This window comes from Nicrophorus vespilloides, unplaced genomic scaffold (assembly GCF_001412225.1).
Source record: "Nicrophorus vespilloides isolate i.1.1-1 unplaced genomic scaffold, Nicve_v1.0, whole genome shotgun sequence".
NCBI lineage: Eukaryota > Metazoa > Arthropoda > Insecta > Coleoptera > Silphidae > Nicrophorus > Nicrophorus vespilloides.
This window is the reverse complement of record NW_017095784.1, coordinates 1-8,747: the sequence shown is the minus strand read 5'-3', so window position 1 is coordinate 8,747 and position 8,747 is coordinate 1. Positions and strand designations below refer to the sequence as shown.

The window sequence follows — 8,747 nt, the reverse complement described above, 5'->3', positions numbered from 1 at the left end:
GATTAAATTCGAAAGATGCATATTAATATGTATTATAGTTTTCGAGAAACTCAATAAAATGTAAAAACATTGCTTTTTCGAGCATTTTTTAAAAATTCAATTAAAAATTAATTTTAAAAATCCCGCGCTTTTACTGTTTGTTTTTGACAGTATTTTTGAAAAGCGGCGTATTCTTTGACAGAAACGTTGATCCCGGTCCAACTGATTTCTTTTGTCTTTTTCAGTTGCTTTTTATTCGATTTGTTCATAATTTTTGTTTGTGCAATACACGGAAATAAATAAGTTTGCCATGTCGACTTCAGAAGAAGGTAAAAAAGCAAACAAAAGTTTTAATGTACAATTAACATTTTTATTTGAAATTGTCCTTTAGATGTTAGCAATTCAAGTGAATCAGGTTCAGATGACAGTGAGTACACTTTTACTGGTTAAGTATGCAAGTTTTGACTTTAACTTCTGCAGGTTTCATAGATGATGGCAGCAGCGAGGAGGAAAGTGAGCAAGGTTCGAGTGATGGCAGTGACGGAGTTCCTATTAGAGTTTCAAAGGTGAAGAAGAAAACCAGGACTAGGATCATAGATTCAGATGAGGCGGAGGAGGATGAGCGGGAAGATCTGAGTGAGTAGTACTTATTTCAACTGTATTCAATTGTTCAGCTGTTTTCAAACAATTGCAGATAATAGCCAAAAATCTAGTGGTGATGTTACCCAAAACAGGACTGGTGAGAGTAGTAGAATAATGGAGAGTGATGCAAGCGCAGGACAGAGTATGATTGTTGCATCTAATTCAAAAAAAGGGAAGAGCAAGAAGAAAGTGATTGATTCTGATGAAGAGGAAGAATCAGCTATATTTGAGGACAGTAATCCTATTAAAACAAGAACCGGAAGAAATGTACTTGATTCAGATGAAGAGGAAACTGAAATGTTTGCTAGTAGTAGTTCAATGAACACATCTAGTCCAATTAACGCGAGCAGCAAGAAACCTGTTGATTCTGAAGGAGAAGAGACACAAATGTTGAGCGGAAATAGTAATGTAAATGATTGTTCCGATGGGGCTGTCATTGAAGATAGCACAGAGATTAAAAATAATCAAGAAAGTGTTAGTTCGAAAAGTGTGAATCATAGTAAATCAGTGAATAAGTCAAATTCCAGTGGAAAGGGAAAACCCGAGTATTTTCAGTCACATGAATCTCAGGAGGAAGATGATAGTGAAGCGAGTTTGCATACGATTGAAGACAAGGAATCTCCAATAAAAGGTAATTGATAATCCTATTGAAAATTAGTGTAATTGGATTTTTATTGTTTGCAGAACCGACTTCGCCGTTTAATCCGAGAACGACGCACAGGAGCACTGCTTTCGGGGATTTAAGGAATTTCGGAACACCTCAGCGAAAACCGCCTTTGGTGGTCGACTTCCATACACCAAGGGGACAGCCAAAGTCGCCAGATCAAAGCCGGAGTCCTAGTCCCAGTTCCAGCGTGGAAATTATCGAAGCCAGCGAGGAGGAAATTATAATTAGTGATGATGATCAAGTGAATATCATACATTTTTTGCTAGACAAATTGATTTACTAAACATATTGGTTTTTTTCAGGCCGTCGGCCCTTCGAATAAGGAGAACCACATGCCGTTTGTGGTTAAAGTGGAGAAGCCTAGTAAAGTGTCGGTGAATCGAGCTGAATATCAGGTTCAGAAAGAGAAAGTTAGCAAAATGATGGCGGATGTCTTAAGGAATAAGGTATGAATAAGGTGTTACCACATGTATTTGTTATTGATTATTGGATTTGTAGAACGTCTTGAAAACATTGAATCTGAATTCGTTGCCGGATAATGGACAATTGCTGAAACATCGTCAAGCGAATCTGGAGAAGATGTTGGCCGAGGCTGAGGATGAGCTCAAAAACATGGTCGTTGATAAACCAGGTGAGATTAATTGGTTTTGTTTGCAAGGTTTTTTTTTTATAATTTTGCAAAATTTTAGAACCTGCTCCTATACAGACCATGGCGAAACCGTCTTCGTGGCAGGAGTTGGATAAATTCTCGGGTGCCGTCCAGCCGAGGACTTTCGGTAAGCAAGCCATGGCCACGTACAATCAGCAAAAGGCTCTGACCATGGACCGTCTGAAACAGCTGCACGGTTCGCTGAAGAACTGCCCAAGCGAGGATAATTTCGAGGAGGATCCCAGAGGTCTCCTTGTAGAGCTGATGCCGCATCAGAAGCACGCGCTCGGCTGGTTGATGTGGCGCGAGCGGCAGAAGCCGTCCGGCGGCATATTGGCAGATGACATGGGTTTGGGAAAAACGCTGACGATGATTTCATTGATGTTGAAATTCATGCAGACAAATAAGGAGAATGAAGCCGATGACGAGGGTGATGCAGAAAACGGCGAGGAACATGATGACGAGGAGGAGGACGAGGGTAGTCGCAAGAAGTACAAGTACGATGGCGGAACGTTGATCGTGTGTCCGGCCAGTTTGATTGGTCAGTGGGCGGGGGAAGTTGAGAAACGCCTGAAGAGGGCGTTGCTCTCGGTGGAGCGGTACCATGGCGCCAATCGCGAGAAGAAGGCTAAAACGTAATCCGTCGCATCCGTGACTTCTGCAAACGATGTAATTAATTGAAATTGTTTAGCCTATCGCAGTACGACATGGTAATCACTACCTATTCCATTGTAATGAACGAGGCCGAGAAGCAGACGCCGTTGAATCGCATCAAGTGGCGCCGCATCATCTTGGACGAGGCCCACCAGATCCGTAATCACAAGTCGCAAACCTCGATGGCCGTCTGCAAACTCGGCGCTAAATCCAGATGGGCCTTAACCGGAACGCCCATACACAACAAGGAATTGGATCTGTATTCGCTGCTGAAGTTCATCAGGGTCTCCCCGTTCGATGATTTTGTGGTAAGCTCAAACCAAAAAAATAGCATTTAAAATGAATGAATCAATGTTATTTTTGCATCGCAGGTCTTCAAACGGTGGGTGTCGGATAAGAACGCCGGAGGACAGGAACGTCTTAATACCGTGATGTCCTCTTTGATGTTGCGCCGAACGAAAGCCCAGCTGCAGACGAAGGGCTCACTCAAGTGCCTTCCCGAACGTCAATGGGACCTGATCAAGATCACTCTTGATAAGGAGGAGATGGACGTGTATCAGAAAGTATTGATATTTTCGAGGACGCTGTTCTCGCAATTCCTGCATCAGCGCGCCGAGAAAGATCAGAACTTCGCTGCCGAAAATCCCACTTTTACAACTAAACGTAAGTACATGGAAAGAATGTCGTGTTAGAATTGGAAAAATGTTTATTTTATGCAGACGATCCAAATGGCGAATATTCGAAAATGCACAGGAAATTGCTGCAGATGAACCGCGTGAAAGAAGTGAAGCAGCACGAAATTTTGGTGCTTCTACTGCGACTCCGTCAAATCTGCTGTCATCCATCTCTTATCAACGATGTAAGTCGTATAACACATTTGAAATTTGTGAAAGTGTTTTAATCTATTATAAAAAAATTCCAGATGTTGAATTCCACTGAAATGGATGTAGGTGACGATGTGAACGACAACGAAGAGCTGGCCATCAATATCCTGGATCAGTTGAACAAATTGAATTTGAACGATGACGATAAGGAGGACTACAATCCTGCACAGGGAATCTCCAATGAGGGAGTGACTTTGCGCGAAGCGACGCGCGGCGTCCTCAATCCTAACCATCCGATCTTCACGAAGACGCGACGCAGTTCGAAGCTGCAGAAGGTCATCAATATTTTAAAGGAGAACGTGCTGGACAACGACGACAAGGCGATCATCGTCTCTCAGTGGACGGGATTGCTGAACCTGTTGGCGACCCACTTGTCCGAAGAAGGCATCTCCTACGATCAGCTGGACGGTAAAATTCCTGTTCACAAGAGACCCGCCATCATCGACAACATTAACAATCCGAAATCGAAAACCAAGGTATAACTTTTATCAATCGAAACTATATTTTAGTTTGATCGATTACTTCTTTTAGGTGCTATTATTATCGTTAACTGCTGGCGGAGTCGGCCTCAATTTGGTCGGGGCCAATCATCTGTTCCTGCTCGATTTGCATTGGAATCCTCAGCTGGAAATGCAAGCTCAGGACCGGATATACCGAGTGGGTCAGAAGAAAACTGTTCACGTTTACAAGTACTTACAAATCTACGTGCATTTTAGGTATAAAGAAAATTAATACGATTTTTGTCGTCGTTGTAGATTTATGACTGCGGATACAATCGAAGAACGAATCAAGAAACTGCAGGATCACAAGATGAACATCGCGGAGGCTATGCTCACCGGTGCCAAGATACAACAATCGAAATTGAGCTTGGACGATCTGAAAATGTTATTCAACATGTAATTTAATCATTTCCTCAAACCAATCATTTAATAATAATAATATTTTTATATTTCTATATTAGTACAGTGAATATCTTTATGTTTTTATAAATCACCCTGTATATATATATGCATTTCCGTTTTTATTTTGGTATGCAACCAAACTTCCTTTTGCGTGACAGTTTGTTTTTCAAAACAGTTTATAAACGTAACCTGGAATTAATTTCTTTCTGTGTTAATGTTTGTTGTGCACGATCATGGATTTGAAGCTGGTGAAGAGGGATCTGCTGAAAGGGATTAGAGAGTGCAGCGAACGTGGTCTGCATTTCAGTGTGAAATGGTTGGCCGAGTTGAACTACGCAATAAAACATGTGAAACTCGATGCGGCCGATTACGCCGTGGATTCCGGCCTCCTGGATGATGATCTGGATAATTACACTTTGGCCAAGAGTTACTTTGATATTAAGGAGTACGATAGATCTGCATACTTTGTGAGGGATTGCAGCCAGCCGAAATGTAGATTTATTTATTTCTATGCGAGCTACCTGAGCATAGAGAAGAAGAAGCTGGATAGCATGACCGATAAGAATTGTCCGCCGGATCAGAGAAAGAATCAGGCTTTGAAGGATTTGTGCGCTCTGATTAAGCAGGACTACTACGAGAGGAAACTGGACGGGTATTGCTTGTATTTGTATGGGGTTATACTGAAGAAGTTAGATCTCACCTCGTTGGCAATTGATGTCTTTGTCGAGTCTATAGCTGTAGCCCCATTGCTCTGGAGCTCCTGGCTGGAACTGGCACTGCTTATCCCAAGCAAAAACAAATTGAATTCCTTGATACTGCCAGATCACTGGATCAAGCAGTTTTTCCTAGCTTACGTTTACTTGGAGCAGCTGAACAATGACGAGGCTTTGGATATTTGCACCAGGTTGCAAGTTGAAGGTTTCGAGAACAGCACCTTCATTAAAGCACAGACTGCTATTGTATATCATAACAAAAGAGGTAATTTTCATTTTATACCTCTTTTTGTATGGATTAATAATGTTATATTTCAGATTTGAACAAGGCTATTGAAACTTACCAAGATTTGCTGGCGGAGGATCCCTACAGATTGGACAATATGGATACGTACTCGAACGTGCTGTACGTGAACGAGATGAAGAGCGAATTGGCGGATTTAGCGCAATCCGCTGTATCCATAGACAAGTACAGGGTGGAAACGTGTTGCGTGATAGGTATGATCATTTCGAGAATGCGTTGAATACATGATGAGGGAATGATGTTTAGGTAATTATTACAGCTTGAGGTCGGATCATGGGAAGGCCGTGCTGTACTTCCAGCGGGCGCTGAAGCTGAACCCTCATTACCTTTCGGCGTGGACGCTCATCGGGCACGAGTTCATGGAGATGAAGAACACGAACGCCGCGATACACAGCTACAGGAGGGCAATTGGTGAGGACTCTCAAAAAACATCAGCAGTTGCTTTTACTTTTGCGTTTTCAGAGATAAATAGACGGGATTACAGGGCTTGGTACGGCTTGGGGCAAACGTACGAAATCCTGAAGATGCCTTGCTACAGCTTGCATTATTATAAGCAGTCGCAGCAGCTGAGACCCAACGACAGTCGCATGCTGATCGCTCTTGGAGAGACGTACGAACGGCTGGAGAAGATCGAGAATGCACTGAAATGTTACTTCAAGGCTTGCCACGTCGGTGACATCGAAGGTATAGCTATAGTGAAGCTGGCGAAACTGTACGACCGTTTGAGTCTGGTGGATAACGCTGCCGCCGCCTACACGGAATACTGCCTCAAAGAGAACGAAACTAAAGGTTCGGGTTACGACGATCACATGGAGTTCTACAGCGCCTTCCAATACCTCGCCAATTACCATCTGAAGAAGGGTCAGCTGGATGACGCATACACCTACGCTTACAAATGCTTGGAAAACGAAGAAGTAAGCGCATCAGTATACACAAACTAAGTTTTGGTTTAACGATTCTCTCTTCCAGACTAAGGAGCAAGCGAAGGCGTTGTTGAAGAGCATAGCGGCGAGAAGAGGAGAGCCAGAAGTGGAGACTGTTCCCATGGATGAGACCGGAAACACTTCCGTCAAAAACGATACGAACATGAGTACAATGGACATGATATTATCACCTCCATATTAGTTTTTTTGTCAGTTTACGGGTGATAATAATTTTAGCCGATTTCTCCGGCATAAATACATGTAGCAATAGGAAACAATCAAATTTTCTTTACCTTTGAAATTCAATTTGTATCGTTTAAACTTTCTAAATAGAATAATTATTTTTTTAAAAATTCTTACACTAAATCACTGGTTTCCAAACTTGATGTTACTACGCCTCACTCAAAAGTATGTAATCATTTGGCGCCTCCCCACACCCCTCCATTTCATAAAAGGAATGCGTATTACAGCAATATGGATAAGAGCACAGGAATGTATCTATACTTGCTGGATTTCCCAAACATTCAGCTTTCATATGCATATATTGGATTTATTCTATCTATTATAGTTTTCGAGTAAATCAATGAAATGTAAAAACACTTGTTATTGGAGCATTTTTTCAACTTTGAACGCGTATTACAGCAATATGGATAAGAGCACAGAAATGTATCTATACTTTCTGGATTCCCAAAACATTCAGCTTTCATATGCATATATTGGATTCATTCCATCTATTATAGTTTTCGAGTAAATCAATGAAATGTGTAAACACTGCTTTTTCGAACGTTCTCATTTCAATTTTTCAACTTTGAACGCGTATTACAGCAGTATGGATAAGAGCACAGGAATGTATCTATACTTTCTGGATTCCCCAAACATTCAGTTTTCATATGCATATATCCGATTCATTCTATCATAGTTTTCTAGTAAATCAATGAAATGTAAAAACACTGCTTATTCGAGCATTTTTTCAACTTTGAACGCGTATTACAGCAATATGGATAAGATCACAGGAATGTATCTATACTTGCTGGATTCCCAAAACATTCAGCTTTCATATGCATATATTGGATTTATTCCATCTCTTATAGTTTTCGAGTAAATCAATTAAATGTGAAAACACTGCTTTTTCGAACGTTCTAATTTCAATTTTTTACTTTGAACGCGTATTACAGCAATATGGATAAGAGCACAGGAATGTATCTATACTTTAGCAGATATTTGCACACTGATACTAATATTCGCGCCTCCTCTTATACTAGTCCACGCCTCCCCAGGGATGCGCGCCTCACAGTTAGGAAAACGCTGCACTAAATTATTTATAAATTTATTGAATGATGATGATAGATTGTTGTAATGTGTGTATGATCATTCGGTGTTTCAGTTGCTATGGAAACTGATAGGATGTATCGGTTTTGGGTTTGACGCGCGTCCCCCCAAATTGTTAAGTATTCATGTTTGAGCGATTGTCATCAAAATTGTGCGGTGTTCGATGGGATTGGAGAGCAGAATGGACGAGGAGGTGGAGTGCAAGCACATCGAGGAGATCATCGACGCGCGTAAGAGGAGCGGCCAATACGACGCGCTGATTGGCGGCGGTGGAGGCGGAGCGACGAAGGGTCCGAGCGCGAGGTACGCCTACTCGAAGCCCGCCTGTCCAATAGAGGAGGTCCGCAGAGGTTTCCCTTTTATTCCAATAGCCCAATACCAAACAAGTGAAATGAATTGCTTTTAAGATGAATTCGCAATGTACAACATCGAAGGCGACAATTTGAACGAAACGCGACCGACGGACTCCGAGATCACGCTGATCCGGGTGAAACGCGAGGGTTCGCAGTTGCGGACGCAGCTGCAGCACAACACCAATTGGGATATGCACGACAGGGCGGTGCCCGGCGACGGATCGCATCTGGGCGAGAGTCCGTCATTGGTGAATCTGGTGACGTTGGTGGTGCCCTCCAAGGAGATGCTGAAGACGCGCCGCGGGAGTCGCGAAGTTGAGTACATGGTGCCGCTGTCCTCGTGGGAACCTGCGGAACCGACGCTCGTCGAGTATCCGGAGGAGGAAAATGTCCGGACGGCCGGTAGCAGCTCGACCATCAAGGATCTCTTCAGGTGCTTCATCTTCTGGAGGCGGAACTCGGCCGCTCGAGCCAAGGAAGACGACGAAGAGTAATTTACGTTTGTAATTAGAAATTTTAATAAAATATTCGGATGTTGGGTAAGTAGTCTTTTCTGTACAGTAAAATGCACATTTTTCTAGCACCTCAACTCAATTTTTCAACTTTGAACACGAATTACAGCCAAGCGGTTAAAACCACAGTAATACAATATGGATAAGAGCACAGGAATGTATCTATACTTGCTGGATTCCCCAAACATTCAGCTTTCATATGCATATATTGGATTCATTCTATACTGATTATAGTT

At 42.3% G+C, this 8,747-nt stretch overlaps 3 protein-coding genes across 3 annotated transcripts; all 3 read left to right on the top strand.

Moving 5' to 3' along the window:
* The first annotated feature begins 157 nt into the window (after positions 1-157).
* LOC108564004 (transcription termination factor 2) lies at positions 158-4,392 on the top strand. The gene is made up of 14 exons (XM_017922876.1): positions 158-308; positions 371-406; positions 460-615; positions 674-1,252; positions 1,306-1,529; positions 1,591-1,734; positions 1,787-1,919; positions 1,978-2,572; positions 2,629-2,899; positions 2,963-3,254; positions 3,311-3,450; positions 3,514-3,951; positions 4,007-4,164; positions 4,231-4,392. The coding sequence occupies exons 1-14, from the start codon at positions 290-292 to the stop codon at positions 4,373-4,375; spliced, it is 3,330 nt and encodes a 1,109-aa protein (XP_017778365.1). The 5' UTR covers positions 158-289; the 3' UTR covers positions 4,376-4,392.
* A 150-nt stretch (positions 4,393-4,542) lies between these two features.
* On the top strand, positions 4,543-6,647 carry LOC108563994 (cell division cycle protein 23 homolog). The gene is made up of 5 exons (XM_017922865.1): positions 4,543-5,355; positions 5,409-5,588; positions 5,641-5,805; positions 5,857-6,308; positions 6,364-6,647. The coding sequence occupies exons 1-5, from the start codon at positions 4,611-4,613 to the stop codon at positions 6,517-6,519; spliced, it is 1,698 nt and encodes a 565-aa protein (XP_017778354.1). The 5' UTR covers positions 4,543-4,610; the 3' UTR covers positions 6,520-6,647.
* Positions 6,648-7,505: 858 nt separating this feature from the next.
* LOC108563987 lies at positions 7,506-8,493 on the top strand. Its single transcript, XM_017922853.1, has 2 exons — positions 7,506-7,996; positions 8,054-8,493. Exons 1-2 carry the CDS (start codon positions 7,810-7,812, stop codon positions 8,491-8,493), a joined length of 627 nt encoding a protein of 208 aa, XP_017778342.1. The 5' UTR covers positions 7,506-7,809.
* The last annotated feature ends 254 nt before the right edge of the window (positions 8,494-8,747 follow it).

Bases quoted from the DNA above. Each gene is read 5' to 3' on its own strand.
- LOC108563994 (XM_017922865.1), top strand. From the start codon at position 4,611: ATGGATTTGAAGCTGGTGAAGAGGGATCTGCTGAAAGGGATTAGAGAG. The intron at 5,589-5,640 runs GTATGATCATTT...AATGATGTTTAG, and splicing joins GGAAACGTGTTGCGTGATAG to GTAATTATTACAGCTTGAGG. The intron at 6,309-6,363 runs GTAAGCGCATCA...TCTCTCTTCCAG, and splicing joins AATGCTTGGAAAACGAAGAA to ACTAAGGAGCAAGCGAAGGC.
- LOC108563987 (XM_017922853.1), top strand. From the start codon at position 7,810: ATGGGATTGGAGAGCAGAATGGACGAGGAGGTGGAGTGCAAGCACATC. The intron at 7,997-8,053 runs GTTTCCCTTTTA...ATTGCTTTTAAG, and splicing joins AATAGAGGAGGTCCGCAGAG to ATGAATTCGCAATGTACAAC.
- LOC108564004 (XM_017922876.1), top strand. The intron at 407-459 runs GTGAGTACACTT...TAACTTCTGCAG, and splicing joins TGAATCAGGTTCAGATGACA to GTTTCATAGATGATGGCAGC. The intron at 3,255-3,310 runs GTAAGTACATGG...TATTTTATGCAG, and splicing joins TCCCACTTTTACAACTAAAC to ACGATCCAAATGGCGAATAT.